This window comes from Centroberyx gerrardi, chromosome 6, assembly GCF_048128805.1.
Source record: "Centroberyx gerrardi isolate f3 chromosome 6, fCenGer3.hap1.cur.20231027, whole genome shotgun sequence".
NCBI lineage: Eukaryota > Metazoa > Chordata > Actinopteri > Beryciformes > Berycidae > Centroberyx > Centroberyx gerrardi.
Genome location: NC_136002.1, coordinates 20762988 through 20786131, shown reverse-complemented (window position 1 = coordinate 20786131; position 23144 = coordinate 20762988). Strand labels below are relative to the sequence as shown.

General features: G+C 45.7%; 1 protein-coding gene across 1 annotated transcript; it reads right to left on the bottom strand.

Annotated features, from left to right (window-relative positions):
- Positions 1-1645: 1645 nt before the first annotated feature.
- sh2b2 (SH2B adaptor protein 2) lies at positions 1646-18420 on the bottom strand. The gene is made up of 9 exons (XM_071927908.2): positions 18275-18420; positions 10422-11358; positions 7803-7904; positions 7408-7499; positions 6869-6969; positions 6591-6752; positions 6282-6481; positions 5128-5302; positions 1646-4319 (listed from the first exon to the last, which is right to left on the bottom strand). Exons 2-9 carry the CDS (start codon positions 11325-11327, stop codon positions 3970-3972), a joined length of 2088 nt encoding a protein of 695 aa, XP_071784009.2. The 5' UTR covers positions 11328-11358; positions 18275-18420; the 3' UTR covers positions 1646-3969.
- Positions 18421-23144: the final 4724 nt, after the last annotated feature.

Sequence of the window (23144 nt, the reverse complement as noted above, 5' to 3'; positions counted from 1 at the left end):
ACTGTGTAACATCCACAGTAGACCATCATCACAGACTTGTAAAGGTTTATTCCTGGCTTCACTTGGCTACAACCTCCATAAGATATGATAAAAACCTGAAATATGTACATGTGGGCTCAGTCAGAGTTCAGTCTTTGTTATTTTAATTGATTTTCTGGTAGAGAAGATACAGTGTAGGCCCAGCAATGTATTTACAGTTAGTAGTTCTAATAGAGGTAACTCATACAAACCAAATTGTCTTCTTTTATCCTCTTTACAGCTATAATTGCAAAGACAACTCCAGTGAGGTATTTTTTGGGTGTTGTCTATCCATCACACACCAACAAATGTAAAAACTGTAAAAAGGACTGCAAAAACTTAAGCCACTCATGCTGAAGAACGCACAATTCCTCCACATTTCCTTGGCTCTGTAATGTAGAAATTGAAGTGTAGAATTGCCGTGTTATTAGGAAATGGATATACATAATATATGGCACATTATGATGAATGATTTCATGCCAATAAACTGTAAAAATGTGTTAATATTTTGTGTAAGGAAATCTGCATCTGAGCAAATATAATAAAACCTTTTGATTCATACTTCTTTATCTTAAGTTAGATTTTCTTATCAATGTGTTGACCATGCTAAATATCTAGTTGTATTTGTTTTACAGCCCTGCTTTCATCTTTGATTTTATTTTTTCAGTTACAAATGTTTACCTCTAGAGGGCTTCTGAATCCATCAAATACACAAATGCAGAAAGCCATCATTTCTGTTGGCCTGCTGAGCCAGTCTGCATCAGGGACTTTAGTCACTGAGTCAGTTTGAACTCTGTGTAGGAGACAGAGGTTTCTGAAGCAGGTTAAACTGTTACGGAGGACCCAAAACCCCGATGGGAGCTGGTGTGGTAAGATAATACTATTGCTGACCACAAATTCAGCTGGACCAGAGATCCATTGTCTTGTATGTGTATTTGTGTACGTGTGTGTGTACGTGTGTGTGTGTGTGTGTGTGTGTGTGTGTGTGTGTGTTTGTGTGTCTAATTTGTCCAGTTTCCCTTGAAAATGCTAAATGCTAGAAACATCATCATGAAACTTGGTAAACATAATATTTAATGATGCTTTAATCAGTTTTTAAATTGACCAATACCAACAAGCTACAAAGACTTAAAATGAAGATCTCTGAATCTAGTTGATTAAATGTCACATGAATTCAGAATATTGACTCAGGGCCATATTGATCAATATGATGTCTGGCTGTGATTGATTAACTTGGGCAGGGTCTAGCACTGAATTGTTTATAACTCAAAGTGTGTTTGCATTATAACTAGGAAACTTGGTATCTACATTAGGGCCTGTGTTTGTAACATATTGCATTTCATTTCATGTAAATCCAACCAAAGGAAGCCAAGAAATGGCATCAAATGTTTAGCCAGTCAGTTATGCAAATTCATAGATGGATGAATAGAGTGACTGTTACAATCTCCACAGAAAGATGTCTCTATCACTGTACATGTTGTTGTTGTCAGATTGTTTTCAACACTAAAGCTCTTGTCCTTTCACAGCCTTTAATCTCTTAACATGCCCATTTCATTCTGAACCCCAGCAGCTGTATTAATTTCATTACACTGCATACTTGACTTATATGAATGAAGAATCTCGGAAGGTTTGCAATAGTTTCTTCACATTTTATTCACAGAAATATAAAGTAGTATGTCAAGTACATCACTTTGTACAAAATTGCACAGACTCTTCAAAACTCAGCCAGACAACAGAAAATCAGCTTTAAGAAGTGTTAAGAAAATAAAAGGAAACATGGGTAATCTGTGATATGTGAGACGGGCTCTTGTGACGGACGGGATCCACTGAGGATGTTTAATCAAGAAGAATCAATCAATTGTACATAAATAGGACTTGATAGGAAAATGTAATTTACAACGGCTGAGGAATAAATACGTTTCAAAAATAGGATTCAAATTGGCACATGAACTGCTTCTCCACTCCATTAGTCCTGTGAGACTGACAATTTAAATTTCCCCTTCGAAACTAAATGGCCACGCTTGGAAAGACAGAAGCACCTCCTTGATATGTTTATTCCAACCGAACAAATGTGTTGTATACGTTTGGAAAATTATATAGCTGCTTGCTTTCTGTACACTATGGCCAAATCTGCTTTTATCTTATGTATACATATACTATCCTGATGGATTTTATGTGTGTCAAAGGTGTTTTTGAGGTTATTTTTTACTGGTGTTTTGCATTCTGATGAAAGTCTGGGGCTATAATTCCTAAAATAAAAGAAATATTTTATAGTAGTGTGGCAATGAGTTTTTCTAGGAATCGTAAATAGACGACAACTTTAATCTCAATACTCAATAAACATAAAGTAAATCAGCAATGTCAAATCTTTCCACATCTTTCCTTTCAAGCATGGCCATCTAGTACCAATTATGTTACTGTACCGCTCCAGTCCACGCCCACGAGTTCATCTGTAGGCCGCACACACAGTACGCAACACTGCCACCTGTTCTCTAAAAAACACCGAACGAGTCCCCGTCTCAAGTCCCAAGTCCCTCCGATAAATGCTGGATTTGGTATATTAATATTATCAAGGCATTACTTCAAAGTGAACTTCTCTACCGACAGGGTATCTATTCTACAGGTTATTGATATGAACTTTAATACAGAACCAGCACCAGACGGAGGGACCTCGACAGCCAAGTTTCAGAAACACTACTGTAGCACACCAATCATTGAAAAATATTTGGATTCTTAACACACCACCACACACCCATAGAAATAATCCAGTGTGACAGAAGAATGGGAACCACGCTGCCATACTGATATAGCTTGAACTTGCTGTTTTGTTTATTTTCCATATCAATTTGTTTTTATTGATTTGTTACACACTGTATGACTGACTCTTGTTTACTTTGTTCCCATTAACAAAACTGTGTGAACGAAACCATTTGAATATGCAGAGATTTACATGTTCAGTGTGTATTAAGCAGAAACCGACAGTCAATGAATCACCTGCATTTTATTTTTGGGGGTGTTATGATTATGCTGGATGCCAACATCTTCCTCGACTCCCTCCCCATCATCATCATCATCATCATCATTATGGACAGTAGTTTTCCTGTCGCTATGGACAACAGTCCGTTCAAGTCCAAGGTAATTGTCAGGCACTGAGACCTTTAGGCTGTACACGTTAAGAAAAATATCTCCAAGCTAACACTAACACACCCATGATCACTGTACTGAGGTTGGCGCTGAGCAGGACTTGGTAGGAAAACCCCGTAGGGACAGTGAGGATATCCGGGACAGACTCAAAGCAGCTTAACAAACATTAAGGGGATGCTCTCGGGGGCTCCGAGGAGCTCAGAGGGGAGGGACTGTTTCTTCGGGGTCATTTCAACTCTTGATCCTTCAGCAGGGCGGTGACACAGGCTCTGCTCCCAGGGAATTGTGGGTAGGGGGGTGGACAGGAAGCGGGTCTGACGAGGTGAATCAAAGCCATATGACTCGACTGGACAACTTCCCGTCATGCTCTCCGCCTACGTCCGTCTCCCACCGCATTTCTACATCTATCCCTCATCTCTCCGCTCCATCTCGCCCCTCTGCCTCGCTCCCTGCAGCCCTCTGCTTCTCCATTCGCTCACACACGCACCAGATTATGTCGCCCATATCCTCATATCCTCAACAGCTGAGGTTGAACTCGGCCACAGAGCCTCAGGGATTACCGGAGTGGACGCACTGCGGAGGGACCGAGATCGATTTAGTGTGAGCTCACCTCCTTCTCATATCGGGGAAACAGGAAATTGCCTCAGAATAAAAATGAACAAACAAACAATCAAAACAATGGGTGATCCAGTGATTTGGACCGTTTCCATCAGCAGCGGAGCTTCCCATGTCACTTCTAAGCCTCAAATCCCTAACTTTCTGCATCTCAACCAATCAGAACCCCTGACTGGGCCCTGACCGGGCCTTTTAGTAGAAAGAGTACTGGTTCTCCACAGCTCGGGTCCTGCGAGTCCCGTCGGTGTCGTGGTAGTCCTCAGACGCTCCACTAGAGGCCTCCAGCAGCCGCTCAGAGCTGTTGCTCCGGCTCTGTAACCCTCCTCCTCCTCCACCCCCTCCTCCTCCTCCTCCAGTGCCTGTGTCGCTGCGGGAGAGGGAAGGAAGGGCAGTGGGTGAGGAGGAGGTACTGGAGGAGAGCGGGGCGTCAGGAGGGGGCCCAGCAGGCGGCGCAATCCCAGGGAGGTGGAGGGCTGGCTGGGCCGAGTCAGTCCGGCAGCCCGCGTCCCTGGGTGGGGTGAGAACTGGAGGCACGGTCACATCTGTAACAGATCGAGCGAGACTTTTGTGGGAAGAAGAAAGAGAAACACAGACACTGAACAAAAACTATTATTATAGGACACAAAATAATAACACGGGATAAGATAGAATAAATAGAATTTATCTGTGTTGTTGATCATCGTTCAGGGGTTTGAGCTGGTAGTAAAAGGCTCCTTCATAGAGCAGCATGTAAACACAGGCAGTGTGGGCCTCCTTTATTATCCTTTCTCTTGGTGGGCAATAACACCAACAACACTGGTGCCAAAGACACGCCTGACCAGTGTATCAATAAAGCCATTTACACCCTGAATCAAATCCTCACTCTGTGCGAGTGTGTGCATGTGTGAGTGCATGTGTGGGTGTGCATGTGTGTGTGCATGTGTGTGTAGGCCCGGAGCCTGGGGGAAAACAGAGGGCCTCTTTGTGACCACCAGGGCGGGTTGGGGCCAGAGTCTAGGCCTGCATGCAAAACTCCTGTGGTATAATCGCCCCCTCACTCCCCTGTACAGGAGGGCATTCATCCCATGCCAGCGGAGCGGAGGGCAGGAGCAGTGTTACTAAGGAGGAGGGGGAGGGGGGGCAGGTTCAGCGAGTTTCGGCACTGCTTCTTCCCACTAAGGACAAACCTCCGCAATCCATCAACACATCCAACTTTCTAGTCGCCCTCTAATATCCTCCAATGACCTAAGGAGGCGAGTGTCAAGCTCTGAGACACTTATGGCCTTTTGAGACCAGCCACTGTGTCACCAGTCACTGTGTCATATGAATGATGTGTGTGAGCACTTGCGAGTATGTGCGTGCGCTGCGTACCTGTGACGGGGCATCGCTGCACCTGCACGTAGGAGCGTAACGTGATGTCAGCGGAGCCTCCGGACTCGAGGGGGATGGGGTGGGCGTGGAAGTGCCTCAGCATGTCCGACACGGTGTGGAACCACAGGTGGTGAACGTGGCACTGCCCGTTCTCGTTCACCGACAGACGCAAATGCTGAGGAGGGAGAAGAAGGGGAGAGAGGGAGAGGAATAAGGAAGGAGAAATGGAGGGTAAGAGAAGGTAGGGAGTGAAATAGACAGAAAAAAAAAGAAAGAGGGTGTGAGATACAGTGAACGTCTGCAAGACACCGATTGAGACAGAGGTCAGGACATGCGGTGCATTATCTGAGAGGTGTCTGGCACTACAGAATGCCAAGGCTGACACCAGAGGAGGAGGCAGCAGCTGACACTTCCTCAGCGCTGCCGGCCGGCAGGATGTGATGTGCGGGGATCATGTTACACAAGGGGACACAAAACGTGACATTACTGCATCTCTTCCTGGGTGTGCAGTAGCTGCAGCCCCAAACGCCATGAGAACAAGCCTGAGTGATTCTTATACTCCCACAGAACAGTTGGTGCTAGAGATGAATCTATATAGATAAAACACATTAATATACAAGTGTAGATTTGGGGGGAGACAGGAGGAGAAATTCCCCCGAATATTAGGAGAATGATGAATTGTCATCCCCAATTATTTCTGCCTCAAGTGCATGTACTGCATTTTGATTGGTTTTGTTCATACGAAAATAGAGCCTGTCCCCTAGTTGTTTGAAATTATTTTAATGCACACCTTTTGAGGCATTTCAACAACTTAGACTGCCATGTTTCATATTTTGATTAATATTTGCCATTTAGATCAGAGGTTCACAATGACCAATAATTCTCCTCACTCTCTCTCATACTGTGCCTGCATCATTTTCTCACGTAAATCTTTTGGTTCAATCTTGCTGATAAAATGAGGGAAAATTTAGGCTATTAGTATCACTACTAGTATGTCAGTGTCATTTGCTGTTCAGCATTTTGATCCCTGAACATCACCCTCTCTCTGACTTTACTATTAATGGGAGTTAATTTACAGAGGTGTGTAAGACCCAATCATAGAAGATAACGGTGCTACTAAACTGTTTGGTTCACATTCTCTTTCCCCTTCTCACCTTGGCTTTGCCCTGGAAGTTGAAGGTGAGGACGTACTCGCCCGGCCGCGTCTCACTCTGCCGGATCACGAAGAGCCCGTGGCTCCTGGCCCCGCCTGCCAGCACCAGCTGAGCTGCACGCACGCGGGACAGTGTGCCGTGAAACCACGGGTATCCTGCCAGGCTGGCGTCGCCATCTGAGTCTTTCACTCCTTCACCCCCTGCGCACAGCCACACACAAATCAACAACCCTCACTAGTCCTTTTTCTGTCTGTCTGAGTATTCATCTGCTGTGTATTCAGTGTGGAAAAAGCAATGCGTGTGCGTTACCTGCGGCAGGGTTGGAGCCCTGGGCCTCTGGGGACTGGAGGAAGCGCTCTAGGGGCATGTGGGATGGGTGCTGAGTGAAGGGGGGTTCCCTGCAACGGACTGAGGGGGCGCTGTAGTGCTCTGCCGCTGTGGGGCAGGACCTCTCAGGGGCACGATAGACACCTGAACACAAGCGTTATAAAATATATTAATTTGGATCAAAACAACTGAGTGTTGTGTAATGTGTGTGTGTGCTGGCATATATAGACAGGAGAAACCCAAGAAGAGCCGCTGCTCACCCTCAGACAGCAGCTCACAGCTGCAGGAGGCCACCATGGAGCAATCTTTGGAGGACTGGCCATGAGGACACGACGCCAGCTCGATGTCATCACCGCTGTCACTGTGCGCAAGCAGACAGGTCAGCTGGACCGCAAAAATGTATACAAGAGTATGCACACACACACACACACACACACATGTGCCAACAAACACTACCACATGTCTAACACACAAGTCAACACACGTCCACATCCCACAAACATGGACACAAATAATCTTTCTGTTTATGTCCTGAGCTGCACTGACAAACTTCCACTAACCTGGGAAAGTCTGAAGTGGAGTGTGTGTGTGTGTGTGTGTGTGTGTGTGTGTGTGTGCGTGTGTGCGTGTGTGCCCATGTTTGTGCTAGAGCAACCTGTCAAAAACTCCACTAATTGAATGATTAATGACTGTGTGTGTTATTCCCCCCCTTCCGTTCACCCGCTCCCCACTCTCCATCCCTCCATCCCTCTCTTCTCGACATCTTCAGCCAACAGCAAATATTTATCTGGTGGTTTACCCGGGGTCTATGCAGTCCTGGATGTCAGCAACCCAGGAGTTTTTCTGCAGCGAGTCGATGGTTTCCAGGATGTACTCACCCCCGTTCTCCACCTGCGGAGGCAGCCAAAGACCCCGATCACACACTGAGCTCTGTTCGAGGGACCACATCAGGACACAGAACAGGGCAAACCCAAAGCTAGTCCATGTCAACTCAGCCATGGCATAAGCTAGCTAGAGCAGTTATTTTCCAGGAACCTGTTTTTTTCATAACACCGTCTTGTATAGCCAAACCCTTAGTTTTCAGTCTTATTATTAAATTAGTCATGTAAAATACTTTTGTGTGGGGATTTATTGTTGCATGAAGCATTAATCTCTGAAGAGGAGGGTGGTGTTGTTATATGGTGTGGCTCCTACCTTGAGAACAAAGGTGTTGTCTTTGTCTGGCATCTCCAGCGGCATGGTGGTCCTCACCTCCACGATGGCTGACAAAGGGATGCTCACCTTGGGCTTTGATGACTGGAACAACAAATAGGGGTTTGTATTTTAGTCTGAGTTAGTGGGACAGCTTTAACAGTGTTGAACTACACCCTCTGCATCCTGAAATAAAACAATTCCCCCAAACCTTCCATTCATATATGACAAATATCAACAAGGGGAAGAGGGAAATTATTCCACAACTCAGTTTTTATACACAGCCCCTCATCGATTATTCCTACTGAATGAACGTAACAAACATGAAAAGGGAAGAGTTTTCAGGAGGGTGAACTCACACACAGCCTGGCCTCGGTTTACCCTCTGCAGAGAGTTGAGTTCAGATCATAATCTTAACAGATCCAACGAGCACGAGCGTGTTTGAGGCAGTGTGCTGTGTGTGTGTGTATTTGTATGTGTGTTGAGAGAGAGCGAGACAGAGAGAGAGACCTGGAGAGAGACTGACTGATGGTCTGGCAGAGGCTTATCAGCTGATCTGTCTGGAGTAACACTGTTCTCATCTTGATCTGCCTGTACAGCTGGCAGCCCTCCACACCCCGCAAACAACTCCCTTCTCAGGATCAGATGTCAAAAACCACTTCCTGCATTAAAGAGACCATTTCCTGTGCCTCTATCACGGGCATCGCAACTCATTCTCAGTGCGCACTGTTTGTTAAGACCAGTGTTAATCAGTGAACATGTCTGTATCTGCTCCAATACATAGCACATACACAGTCTTGCAAAATAGGTTGGCGGTCGATGTTAATTACAAGCACAAACAGTATGGGCTTAAAGGAAAATTCCACCTTCAGATTCTCACTGTTATATATCATCAATCTGTGATGTTCAATGTGTTCAAGGAGTTATTTTGTGATGAAGTGCTGTAATTTACTTTTTTGTTGTTCCCCCTTTCCTCAACCTGCCTCGTCTACTTCTACCTCAGTGATTTCCCCCAGTTCCCAGAATGCATTTTGACAACCCTGAGAATATTCAGTGTGTGTAGGTGGAGAGACTAATAGCAGTAGTGATAGCAACAGCAATAGCAGAGCGAGTTTTTCCAGTTGACAAAAAGCAAGAGTCACGGCCCTTACTAAAAAACACAACATGTCTTGTTGCTGCATTGCATTCTGGTCTATTGAGGCTTCTGTCAATGGAAGAATTGGTATCTCTGCCTCTTCTACGATGGATTTCTCCCTGTGTGACTGTTGAATGTTGGTGCAAAATGGTGAGTCAAGAAAGAAAACATTGCTCTTTGATTCTACAAAACCAAACACCAAAATGCAATGTACATTACCAATAGTTTTTTTATAACAATGTCAAAGTCTTTTAAGATGGATTTTTCCTTTACTGTTTCTATGATGTTGTTACAATAGAATGTTATTGCTACTGTTACTATGCAGTTATTGCATGTTATTTCTACATGTGCGTGTGTGTGTGTGTATTTGAGTGAAAAGGCGAGCTGGTCGTCCCGGGGCCTGCTGCTGTGTCATAATGCAGGGAGTGTGTGTGCTGCAGTGTGCCGTCTCTGCCACAGAGAGCAGCAGGCAGATTGATGGGCCTGACAGGGACGGAGCCAAAGCCAGTCAGCCAGGAGCAGGCAGGAGTGAGATTTTATGACTCAGTCTATCTTTCAGACACTGTTGACTCTGCACTGTTATGATTTGTAAGAGCTGAATAGGACGGCAGTGATAAAGCAACTTCGAGAGAGATTCTGTAGGGCAGGCCGGCCTAGATGTGCATGTGTATGTTTTATAAATGTGTCATCTATCATGTCTTTCCTTATTTCAGTGCAGTCCATGGGTAATAATCATTTTCTCACGCCTGGACATAAATAGAACATAAATATAGATGAAAGTGCTGACCATAATTTTACATTTCCCCCTTGTGATTCTTACTGACTGTTTTTTTTTTTGAGTGACTCACTCAGATGATTTCAGTTCCTCTGATAGTGACCACTACTTTGTCACCACCCTAACCCATTTTGCAGAAGATAGGAAAATTTGCATCGTGATCAATCAATCTATTTCTGTATACGAAAAAGAAACTACGCAATGTATTACCCTCATAGAAATCAATGTAATCCCTTCTCTCTCTCCCTCCCTCTCACTCTCTCCATCGCTGTCTCGCTCTTTTCCGCTATATCAGCTCCTCCCCCTCCCCGTCCTGCTTCCCACCTGTCCTTCCCCCTCTCCCCGGCCTCGTCCCCTCATCCCCACCACCCATGATCAAAGGACAGTGGCAGATTTACACACACTCAGCTGCACAGCCTCATAGCCATCTTAAGGTCAGGGGCAATGATCTGGAAATCCCATATAGACAAATGTGGTGTGTATGTGTGTGCGTGTGTGTGCGAGTGTGTGTGTGTGTGTGCGTGTGTGTGCATGTGTGTGTGTTTGGACTTAAGTCTGTGTGACTTGGGTTCAGAGAGGTTGGGTTATAAGGTTCAAATTTATGAAATAGTCCCTCTATGCCTTTAGCTTAGTCCAGCTTACAGTCTGGAATCCATACCCTTCTGCCTAACGTCCTCTATGTGTGTGTGTGTTTGTGTGTGTGTGTCCGTACCTTGGGTGGCACATAGAACTCCAGCAGGAACCTCTCCCCTCCTTCCTCCCTCTTGGTCTTCCTGAGCAGCAGGCGGCACTTCTGCCACTGTGCGGCGCCCATACAGTTTGTGTCGTCAGCCACCATGTACCTGAGCGCCCCCTCCCTCTGGATCTCCAGCAGCTCAGCCTTGTGGCCCTGCGAGCCCCGGGGAAGGCGCAGCTTCTGGGACCACTTCTCTCCCCCCGCCTCCCCTCCTCCTCCTCCCCCATTAGACTTCCTGGCTCCTGGAGGAGCGTCGGGTTCGGGGGAGGCCCGTCGGTGCCAGATCTCCTTCACCCCGTCCACCACGCACAGACTCATGTTCCTCAGGGAGAAGCCCTTCTTGAAGCGAGCCTTGGGGTGACTTACCGACACGTCCTCCGAGCTGCGGGACTGGCCCAGAGCGGACACTTTGTGGGCCGGCTGGGGCCCTCTGGAGGAGGCGGTGCCGCTGCCTCCTCCCTCTATCCCTCCTCCTCCGCTGTCCATGCTGTCCAGGGATTCGCTGGAGGCCCCGGCGTCCTTGCGTCTCTGGTAGAGGTCGTGGCCGTAGGACAGCGGGCAGCCCTGGATGCCCAGGAAAGGAACAATGCTGTACTTGGGTGGTGCGTTTGAGCCGTCTTCCCCCGGTGAGGACGCCTGATTCTCCCGGGCCTGGGTCAGCGCTGCCGAGAAACACTCCAGGAAGTGCTGGGCGAAGTGCTGTGAGAAGCTGGCATCGGCGCCGGGCGAATCGTAGCACGGGTTCTCTGACAGGAAGCGCTGGAACTTGTGGGCGAAGTCGGCAGCGGAGGCGCGAGCGTGGAGCTCACAGAACTCTCGCCAGTCAGGCAGTGGGCACGAGGAGGAGAGCTCCGGACTACCGGGCACCACCGCTCCGTTCATCACTGGGCCATGCCAACCCACCTGGGAGAGGCTGGGGGGAGAACACAGCGTTAGTATGGATGGAATCAATGGAAAGGCCGAAAATGGAGAGACAAATTATTGCAGTATGTGTTTGTGTAATTGGCTTTGGACCAGACATACGCCGGTTGTGGAACAGCCGGCCTGTGTGGCGGCGCAAGGAATAAAGGATGTGTGAATGAAGCAGACTGCTGAGCGGGCCTGCGTTTGTCATTATATTAAACTCTCAATGAAATTAAGAATGACTATATTGTTATATCAAAATTTGTATGTTTTATATCAAAATCCCACCAGCTGCCTTGCCCCTTCCATCATATAAAACCTGCACATCTTCACATCTTTCAAAGTGACACAGTACAGCGGTGCATTTTTGAGTTTTCACCCCCAAAAACCCTGTTTCCTTTCCCTAACACACCGTGGTTGAGTCCCGCTGGCTGGAATTTATTCAGTTTGAAGAATCCTGAATTTGTGACAGCTCAAGATTATGAGCAGGGTTGGCATGTCGTGAAGGCTTGAAAACCATTTACCAACAGAGTCAATATGAAGAGGGATCAAAAGGAAATCACCCAGAAAGTTAAGTCTCCAACAATTGCCAGCATTTACCAAATGATGCTTTCTGACAAGCACTCGGATTATCTGAATTATCTTGAAATATGTTCTGTCAGAGCAGGTTAACAGCAATTTGGAATGAACAGGGAGCGATCGTGCAGCCGCTCTCTTTGTTAGTCTCCCGTCTATCTCACTGTTGTTCTTCTGAATAATGAGGTTTTTTTTTTTAACCCGTGAACAAAGACCACAGTTGCTCTCCTCCTCTCACGCAGACCCACTCATCCTTCCATTCCTCTGTTCCCCAGTGTGCGTATGACTCAGCCCTCAGTGCCGCCTCCCTCTCCGGGCCGCATCAGGGCCAAGCGGTGCCAAACCACATCACATCAGTGATAAAACCCTCTACGGTCTGCGGTGTGGGTCTAACACACAGCACGACCAGAACCACACCACATCCAGCAACATCCAAAGGGCCGTTTTCATCCCGTCAGCACCTCGCTGAGTAATACAGTTGCAGATTAGCATCGGTGGAGAGCGCTGCACAATCAAACACATGTTGGTTTGATTACTGGTTTCTGTGGGGCCCAAACAATCACACAGATAAAAGGATATCTTCCCAGCAGGCAGGCCGGGTGACATAAGCATGGAGATGGCCAACACTCGAGCTCCCCAAGCTGTGAAAGCTTATTCTCAGAGCTGCTGGGCTTCTCTTGGCAGTTCAGTCACAATATGCGCTCATTGTTTTCTTTTGAAATGCTCCTGAATTCGCACTCGCAAACCAATCCACACACACACACACACACACAAATCTACACTGCATAGTTCCCTGGAATGTCTCATGCAAGCAGGCTTTATTGTCACTTTCAAAAGCATCAGTGTGGGTTGTCTTTTCATAAAGGATTAGCGCAAAACTCTCCGGTCCCTCTTGGAATTAAGTCTGACACAGACATTCAAGTACAAGCCAATCTTTCTCTCTTTTTCTCTCTCTTTCCCTCCCTGTCTCCCTCCCGGTGTTAGAGAACCAACAGATCTGAAACAAACAAGATGCCAGATGAGAGAGAGGGGGTACGATAAGGAGAAGTACACAGAAGTCCCAGCTCTTTGAAGAACCATCTCTTAGCTCATCTCAGGATGGAAGGAAACCCTGCTATGCTGCTGAGATAACAAAAAATAATTTAAAAACCCAGTCGCAAAGAATTTCAGAGGAATGTTGTGATGGATAGAGGGACTGGTGAGGAGAAGAAAGGGTGGGATGAGAGAATAATAAAGGAAGTCTTCAGTGGGAATAAAGGCGAACAAAATATCTCCCTTATCTGCCTGGATGTCCCACTCAGGATACTGAACAGGAATCCAAAGTCTCTATAGTGCAGTTATTTTAGCAGCGTCCCAAATCATACTCCTTTACATGGTGTGCAGAAGGGGGTGGCAGGGTCTCCAGTTGGGCTGTTTTGATTGGATACATGACATTTCTGAGATTCTCGCTCTGCTTGGGTTGGCCGAACAGTGTAGGAACGTGAATGAGCAACATTGTGTTGTTGTTTTCTCCCACATTCTCCCCCCCATGCAGGCTGAATCACGACCGAAGGTCCTGAGATGGGAGCTCTTTCATAACCTGTCAGACAGAATACATCTTGACGCGTTTCGACAACTCGCAGCTGAGAAAGCCGGCCTAAGAGGTTTGATTTGTGACTGATGGGGTTTCTTATCCACAAACTGATGACACACTCCCACTCAGATAGAGAGGGAAAGAGACCTACATAGACCAGTAGAAATATGCTTACATAAACCCAAGGTCTTAACATTGTTGGATGCACAGCATGTTTGATAATATGTATGGAGAGAAGATAATATACCTGTTCACTATGAGGTGCTGTCTTCTTCATTCATAAACCATCCAGCCATCCAAACATCCATCCACTCATTCATTCTTCATGCCATGCGAGATTTGTTATCAAGCTAAACTGGTAATCACTAAGTGTTGTAATAATTAGCCTGTTTCCCCGGTGAGAGTGTGCTGGCTGTGAGGCAGTCAATACCCATTCAGCTATTTAAAAACCTGCACTGGGCCAACTTTCCACTCATTCAGCAGAAAAACAACAACACACAATGAGGTGCATTTCTCAAACTCCTGCCCTTCCGCAAAGATGAGGATGTGCCTTTCTCAAGGATACTGAAGTGACTGTACGCCGCACCCACACACACACACACACGCGCGCAAGCAAGCACACTCACCGAGTCAGCATGAAACTCAAGCCATGAGACGCTGGAGGAAGTTGAGGCTCAGTACACTGTAGCCAACTAGGTACTGCAAAGCACACAGAGGTAGAAAGCAAGGTGCCGAAAAGGATTGGCAGAGACAGCGCAGCAGTGATATAAGAAGAGAAAACAAGACTGGTGTGTGGGGAAACGAATGAAAGAGCCAGCTTGTGAAAGCAACGAGGAAAGAGTGAGGAGGGGGATTGCGATACAGTACGGAATAGAGAGGGGTCATGTTTTTGCTGCATGGGCCAGCTGCTAAAACAATCAGTGTGTGTGTGTGTGTGTGTGTGTGTGTGTGGAGGTGGGAGAGACAAGGGGAGCATAAAGGAGGGGAGACACACTCCAGCACTAGAGGCACCCTGTCGATTCACAAATCCCCACGGCTCCACGCTTCCTTACACACACACACCGAACTATGGACCAGGAGAAAAACACTGGGGGGAACATTTTCACCTCCATCCAGCAGGCCTTGTTCCCCTCTTTCCCTTCCTCCCTCTCTCTTCCCTATCTGTTGTAAAATCTACCACTACTGTGCCCCCCCCCACCCTCCTCCCCCTCCTCCTCCTCCTCCTCCTCCTTCTTCTTTCCCCTGGGGAGCGGGGCTGATATCTCTGTCAGATGGTTGGGAGTTCTGTCTGTAACAGTAAACTGACCGGGGAGGAGAGGAAAGAGACGTTGCTGTGTGTAGGGAGAAGCTATCTACTGCAGCCTGCAAAACACATTGTACAAGATCCATTCACCCCATGTCCTTCGCACAGCACCCATAGGACTGAACTGTGCAAAGCCAGGCATTACATATGCTTGATTAATACCGCGGCGTTGTGGGTAGTGATATGGCGCTACTGAGAAAATGATACTGGAGCCCCAACCACAACGGATAGACAAGGGTTGGTTTTCCCAAGCTGTATATACACATACATTTATATATCTCATGCACTCGTTGAGATAAGCATTGCACGTGTAGTTTAACATGTAGATTCCAGTATCCACATGCACATACACACACATTGGCTGTGAGGAGTTCCATGCCAGCAGCATATACCCTCTCTGATTGGCTGATGAGGATGATTGGTGATGTTGTGCTCCCACCCCAGGGAGTTTGGGCCCAGCCATGCTTTCTAAGATTAGCCTGCTCCAGTCATGTGTACAGCACACAGCTAGCACACTCCGTACAGTACAGCGCTGTACATTACACATATTTTAAAGGCTTTATTTGAATCATTAATTAAATTATATTATATAAGATTCAGATATTGCTGCGCCAAAATGTGGATTGAAGACGTTTAAGGACGCAAAAAGCATCGTCTCCACCACACAGGCTGGCTATCTATTACAGCAGAATATAGTTAAACCTCTACTGCGTTAATGGTGGCAATTACAACAGGTGCATTGTTATAGGCGTGTGTGTGTCTGTTCTCGTGTACACACACACATACACAATGATTTTAACACATTGTTCATGCATGTCCAGGTATTACTGTAAAGCATGTACAATAAGATAATTACATAGATCGGATCAGGGCGGCAAGGAAGACCCAATTACTAACAAACATTCAACTTTAATCTAAGACAGTGTTTTCAGCCCTAGATTAGATTATACAGATGCAGATATCAGCATGATGTTTGTTTCGGTGACTCTGGGGACACGCTGAAGGAGGCGCAGGGACAGAGACAAAGACAGATGTTGACAGAGGCGAGAAGTCACACTGACTAAGACTGACTCACCTGAAGAAGTCAAGAGCCAGTTTATCACAGTAGACATCCAAGTGTGTGTGTGTGTGTGTGTGTGCGTGTGTGTGAAGAAAGAAAGCAAGAAAGCAAGAAAGAAAACAAAAAAGAAAACAAGAAAGAAAGAATGAAACAAAGGAACCTAGCTTTAACACAGAAGAAAAGGAAAGGATGATGGAAGCGGAAGGGAAAAGAAGCGGCAGCTCAGAAGTGGGGAGGAGATGTAGACAGACGATAAGAATCCCAGGAGGGAGCGATGGGAGGAGGAGGAGGAGGAGTGGGATGAGAGAAGGGGGGATTAGACATAGTAGCAGGAGAAAGAGCAGAGGCAGGGGTCAGCAATAATAAACCCCCCTCCTCACCTGCTTCTGGATCCATCCTCATCAGAGAGGCCTCTCGCTGACCTTTGACCCAGCCACTGATAACCCCGTCTCTCCCTGACAGCTGAATGCTGTCTGGAGCCGTTTTTATCAGTCGCAAGCAATGACAGAATGAAGACCAATAGACCAGTTTCTACTTTGAAGGGTACTGGAGTAGAGATGAGCACAGGCAGACGGCATGAAAGGTACACAGGCGGCCAGGAGGAGTCTGAGAACAGATCCAGCCACTGATACGCCCAGCTACATAAGGCCTCTGTATCTGTGTGTGTGTGTGTGGGGACATAGACAGATGCAATCCGTGATAGGAAGTCAGACATGATGAAAAGAGAGAGAATCTGCATTCCTGACTACCACATCACCAAACCATAAGTACACACACACACATACACACACACACACACACAGACTTAGACACAGGCACACCTGAGCAGTGCTGATAAGTGCCCACCTGTGTGCCTATGGGTTTTCCAAGCCACTTCTAATGATGCGAGTAGCAGGGACTCATCACACAGATATTAAACACACTAATTAGCGTGTCCTCTACAGGCAGGCGCGCGCTCTCAGGCAAGCGGTGACAATGTAAATATTGAGCAAGCTTAGGCATCCATATGGCTGCCAGTGATAAAGGATGGAGCGCGTGGGAGATGCACATTCCGCCACTGACTTCCATTTCCTGTCTCACCCACTGGGTCTAACTAATTTCACAGATGACCATGGGCCACGATGTGAGATGAAGAGGAGGCTTAAACATGGAGGACAGAAGTGGATGGCATGGAACATTCAGGACCTATTTCAGCATATGCATTACTGAAATAGATGGGTTTTTAATTCAGTCTGATACAAAAATATAGCCTCATATTTGACACCTATCAGTAAAACGCTGGGTGGTCTGGCATCTCTTGGTACTTATCATAGCGCACGAGCTATGTTCTGAATAACCCATAGTAAAAAAAAGTAAAAGCAATGCAATAATCCTATAATACATTTTAGAGGGCTAATATTACAGCAAAACTATAAGTACATATAGGAATATTATAGGAATATTATAGTCATACCATAAGGAGGACAATACCATAAAAATACCTCCGATATTGGTCACTAAAAACTCTATTGAAAGTCACAGACACACTTTAAGGAATATTATCGGAATATTACAGTGATTTTCGTCAGGAGAGCCGGCCTATAAACAGCAGGCCTATAAACTCATAGCCTATTAAAACAGCAGACCTATTATCTGTTAAATGACTGTCTCATGTTATAATAAGACACATGAGAGAAAAGTCAATAGCAGGCCTACAGCGGGTCTGCTGCAGGCCCAGAAAGCCTATTTAAAGCCAGCGGCAGGATCGTGGTACAGGTTGCGTACTGGACTTCATGAATGGGAAACAGCAGCAGCCTCCTGCTGAATGGCTGAGACAGACAGAGAGAGAGAGAGAGAGCGGATCCGGAGAATAAAATGAATGGGAGCCCGCAGACTCACGGGTCGGCACTGAATCTGGATCATCCCCGTGTAAACATCAAGGCCCCTGATCCGTCCTGTGACTCGCTGTTATGACTGACCAGTCTTTACTCCCTCAAGGCTATTAAATGGATTATCGGAAAAGCCCCTTCTTACCGCGACCCCCAATCCAAGAAGCCTCTCAGGGCGCATCCAAACACTCTGCCGCCCCTGTGCTCAAAATGACCTGCTATTAATCTGATTTTACTTCTAACAGTCAAAGCCAATTCTCAATTATGTTTCAGAACCGAGGCTGCGGGATGAATCGGGTTTAACACCAAGACACACAAGCTTTCCTTCAGCACCTGGAGGCTGTTGTTGCCCTCACTAAATCACGATGCTGAGGATGCTCGCCCTTTCCCTTCATATTAATAACAGGCCGACGGGACTGAGAGCATGAAACAGGTCTCTAAAATGTCGACTTGGATTGTGAACAGCTTTCATAAACGTCAGGATGGTGTAGACGCGCTAAATAAGAAATAAAACGCAGCAGCAGCAGCAGCAGCAGCATCGCTCACCTCAATACAGGATTGGTTGCATGACGCTGATGTCGGTGAGGCAATCCCGGCTCTGCTGTTGATGTTTTCTGTTCAAGACCGAGAATCAAACATTATTCCCTCCGACTCTAATGCTTTCTTGTTATATTCGCTGGCAGCCTGGCAGCACTCTCTCCATCTCCCTGCTCGACGCACTGTGCTGCACCGTTGGCTGTGTGACTCCACGGACCAGTGGCAAGCCAGCCACAATTAAATAAAAAAGACTACTTCCGTTTATAACTTTCAAAATAAAAGCCTTATTGCTGTTTTTGCAGGCTACAAAACAAAGTAGGGAGGAATCTGTAAATGGAAGTACAATCGTAAATGAAAATACAATGTGGTTTTTTCTTGCAAAAAATCCTTTTCACAGCAAATATTCATAATATACGTATACATACCTGTATACATATAGGTCGATACATGTTGGCCACATCAGTGCAAGGGTTTCATCTCAGGTGGAGCGAAAATACTCAAGGGGCCCCACAAAAATTACTTTATATTTTACAATAGGGATAATAATGTCAAAAGCAGCGGTATTATAAATGCAATGAAATAGCAACTATTTAAAAAAGCCTACACATGTAACTATGTGTGGGCCTATGTGTGATTATGGAGGCCTATAACATATTGCTTTTGTCCTATGAAAACCTCGCAACTCATATAATCAACTTTCAAATCCCATTGGATATATCTAAGTTTGAGTTACAAAAGCTACAAAAAAGACTGTATTTCTTTCTAACTGAAAAGCTGACATTTTAGAGATATAAGGTTTTAATCCGACAGCGATAATATGCAAGACAGTTTGGAAGGATGGATACTCTGGCACAACTGTTGTTCCTAAAGACAAAAGGGACTCAGGAGCTCCGGTACCCGAGGTCCAGTCAGCCAGAATAAATGGAATGCCCTATGTTTCACTCCATATATTATAATGGTTCCACTGAGTATTTTGAAATTATTTCTGGCACCCCGCACACCCTAATACTTAGTCTTTTTCTCCCCTCATTTTTAAGGCTTTTATTTTGAAGGATAAATCAGGTGTTATTCTGTCTATCTCTGGCTGACTTGACCGCAGCTTCCTTCTTTCGGGGTATGTGTGCATGTGAGCAGTGAATGACCGTGTGCTTGTGCGTGTGACTGAGTGAGAGAGAGAGAGAGAGAGAGAGAGAGAGTGTGTGTGTGTGTGTGTGTGTGTGTGTGTGTGTGTGTGTGTGTGTGTGTGTGTGTGTGTCACTGATCTATTTAACAGCCACCGACGATTGGCCTTAAAGGAGCCACGGCCTCACTGTTGCCAAACTTGCCACTCTCACAAGTAGAGGCCCTGTGTGTGTGTGTGTGTGTGTGTGTGTGTGTGTGTTTGTGTGTGTGTGTTTGTGTGTGTGTGTTAGTGAATGAATGAGTGAGTGACAGAAAAAGAGAGAAGTGACACACACACACACACACACACACACACACACACGCCGAGCACGAGCACTGACTCATGCCAGTGGGCCTACATACATTCAGGTGGAGGCGGCAGCTGGTCACTACACACACAGCAACATTATTGACTGACTGCTGAATGAACCAGCCAGACTCTTCCTTGTGTGTTCGCACTATAATTGTTCTTTCAGACCTTCTTCTGAAAATTGCTCACTGGGGGCTTCTGGGAGGAAAAACTCACACACACACACACACACACACACACACACACACACACACACACACGCTTATCTCAATTCAAAAGTCTATATGCTCTTCTCCATGCTCTGTGTATTGTCAGAGTTGATGAGCTTAGATCAGTGACCTCTGACCTTTGTGTTGTGAGAGGGTTAGATAAGCTAGGCCACAACTCTTGATGTTTTTGAGTAGAGACAGAAAGAATAGTTAAAACCCAGAAATGTGTTATTGATTCCTGATGTAACAATCTGATGAAGAGGTGACTGAAACCATGGAGTCATAAAAATAAATCAGACTTATTGCTCCCAACACCGCTGCTCTGAAGCCATTTACAGCAACAGACAGTAACTGTAATGGGTTTTTCTTCCGGTCCTTTATTGATAATATTCAGTGCTTATTGCCTGGTCTATTTGTATGACAGTGCCAAGGTCACACACAGCAGCAGACCAGGGAAAGACAGTCAAGACTTGGTAAAGTCATATGCGAACATCAAGAGATTTGGCTCATACTTGACTGAACTGACCCCCCCAAAAAAAGCAGACAAGATGGCAACTGACATTTCCCACCGTTCATGAAATTCAGGTTCTCCCATCCAGAAGCAGGTTCAGATGCTCACAGACCATCAGGAACAGACCATCATCCATCACGCAGCTGAACGGACTGAGATACCAGGATCATTATGACAGTTATGACATATGCAGTTTAGCTGTGATGCTGCAAATATTATAACTGTTTTTTATGTTAAACAATAAATTGCCTCACTGAGGATATTCAAATGTTCTAATCTAATCTAGCCAATGATAAGGCACACAACAGAGTCTCATTCCTACCAACAGCGCTGTCATTTACCCTGCATGTTACTATCCAGGAATGTGCCCAAAGAGCTTAGACTGACACCATTACGTACGTCTTGTTTATCGTGGCCAAACAAGATTTGTCATGTGGCTCGATGATGTTTACCGTTTGGCGAGTGCTACAAAGACTCTAGCGTGGCACACCTTTACTACTAATCCTCTCTGAGAGGATTGGCTCTGCTCCTTCATGCGGGGCTAAGGACTAAATATACTGGTCAGAGTGAGGACAGGTGTTAGTGGGAAGGGACAAGCTGATCTAGAACCCAGAACACTTCCTCTCATTACCTGTCCTCTGCCAAACCGGCCGCTGCAGGGTTGCTTCGGCTTGGTGCTGCCAGACAGCGAGCTCACTTTCCAAATCCTTTCCTCAGTTATTAGGCAGCTCAACTAATAGCCAGTCCAAGATGTGAGTAAATAATGATGGCAGCAGCAGCTGAATGGTTGAACAAAAGCTTGTGACTGGAAGGTTGCCAGTTTGATGCCCCTGTTGAAGTGGATCTGCACTACAACTGCTAGAAGAATGTGCTCTTTGTTGACTTGCTTGGTTAAAGAAGAGTTTAAGGAGGCAATCTGGAATTTATTTGACCCTCTACATTTTGGGAATATTCACATGAGAGTTTGACCTCTACATGAAAAATACACTTTTTGGAACATTTTGGAACAAATCATAACTCTGAATACAGTTTTCTTTTCCTAGGGTGTTGTGTTTGTAATAATTAGACATGTTAACAAACCTTTCATAGCCTCAAAATACATATAAAATATATGTTTAACTGTCAGTTTTTCTTTATATATTTCTGAGTGGTGAAAATAGTTTCTAACCCAATAAAAGCTGTGTTAACAAAGCTAGAAGTGGGGTAACAATCTTTCAATTTTCTATAAATATACAGTATACCATACTGCAGTTACAGATTAGGGCTGTAAAACAATAATAATGGTCAAGTCATTTTTGAAGAAGAGGCTCCATCATTGTTTCTATTATCAGTGATGATTATGATGCTGATGACGACAGAAACCTTTGGGCTCATTACTCTCCATTCAAACCTGGAAGAGAGCTGGGGCTGGTTAATGAAACAAAAGAGACCTGGGCTGGGCGAGTTCTCTCTCTCTCCCCCTCTCTCTTCAGAGACCTCCGCTTCATATTGATCCTCACACACTTCCTGCCGGAAGGATGAATCGACGGGAGCCTCGAGGGGGCAGGGGGGCTGCTTCAGCCTCCTGCTCATCCTCCGACCCCACACTGTCTCACCCACACCACTTCTGTTGTCTCCCCTCCCCTCCCTCCCCTCCCCTCCCCTCCGTGTCTCACTCCCTCCTCCCAGCCAGCAGCTCATCCCGCTCTTCATTCTTCCTCCCATCTCGCCTCGAAGGTCATTGTTTTCAGTCGTGTAAAGAAACTTTTTAATTTCTTCCTCTTTGCAGGCACACAGTACAGTTCGATGGCTGAGCACGAAGCCATAACGTAACATTGCACACCAACAATGCGGCCTCCTTGGTGGGCGTCATCGATCGGGAGTTCAAATATATATTTAGACTTCAGAGGGGTGAGACAGGAGGGTGGGTGGGGGGGGGCTGGAAGAGAAAAGGAAAACAGAGATGCTTTTGAGTTGATTTCCTGTGAAAGCATCTAAAGTGGTGGGGATGGAGATTGGCCTCCTGGGGCTGTTTGAGGATCAATGTGTCAGCAGGCCTTAATAAGCGCTGGCCCTCACTGTCTCCTGATGAGGGTCTGCAGGACACACTGCTGGCCTTTGAAGCAGCTGCCGTACTCAACATGGCACAGATCCCACTCCTCTGCCTCTCATATTGAAGAAATCTGTGAATGTATGCACGTGTGCATCAGGGACAATTCATGAATGAACTTATCAATTCCAATTTAACTGAGGAATTGGAATTGGAATTTGAGAAAACCTACAGGAAACAGAATTTGAATTTGAATTTTCAGGAAGTTGACTTTAATTCAATTAAATTCTGTGAAATTCCATGTTTTTTTGTTCTTTCTTACCACATATCTGAGATTCCACATAGTGTTATATATCAATACTGAATATCAACAACAACAAATGAAAAAGAGTTGAGAATGGATCCTGCATAACATGTAATCATAATACATACATTATGATTGAATGTATTTGATTTGCTGAACTCTGTTGTTTGATTTATGATGTTTAGCAAGTCAAGACAGCCTCTCTTAGAAGCTGAGTTTAATGGAATTTAATTATGTTTCCTGTCATTCCAATTCAAATCCAATTCTGTTTCCATAGAGCTGGGTGACATTCCAATTCCAATTTGGAATTGGAATTTACCATGCATTCTCAGTCCAATTCATGAATGGCCCCAAC

Excerpts from the sequence above, each read along its gene's own strand:
- sh2b2 (XM_071927908.2), bottom strand. The coding sequence starts at position 11,327 with ATGAACGGAGCGGTGGTGCCCGGTAGTCCGGAGCTCTCCTCCTCGTGC. Across the intron at positions 7,500-7,802 it reads ACAACACCTTTGTTCTCAAG|GTGGAGAACGGGGGTGAGTA; the intron begins GTAGGAGCCACA and ends CTGCCTCCGCAG. Across the intron at positions 5,303-6,281 it reads ACTTCCAGGGCAAAGCCAAG|CATTTGCGTCTGTCGGTGAA; the intron begins GTGAGAAGGGGA and ends CTCCCTCCTCAG.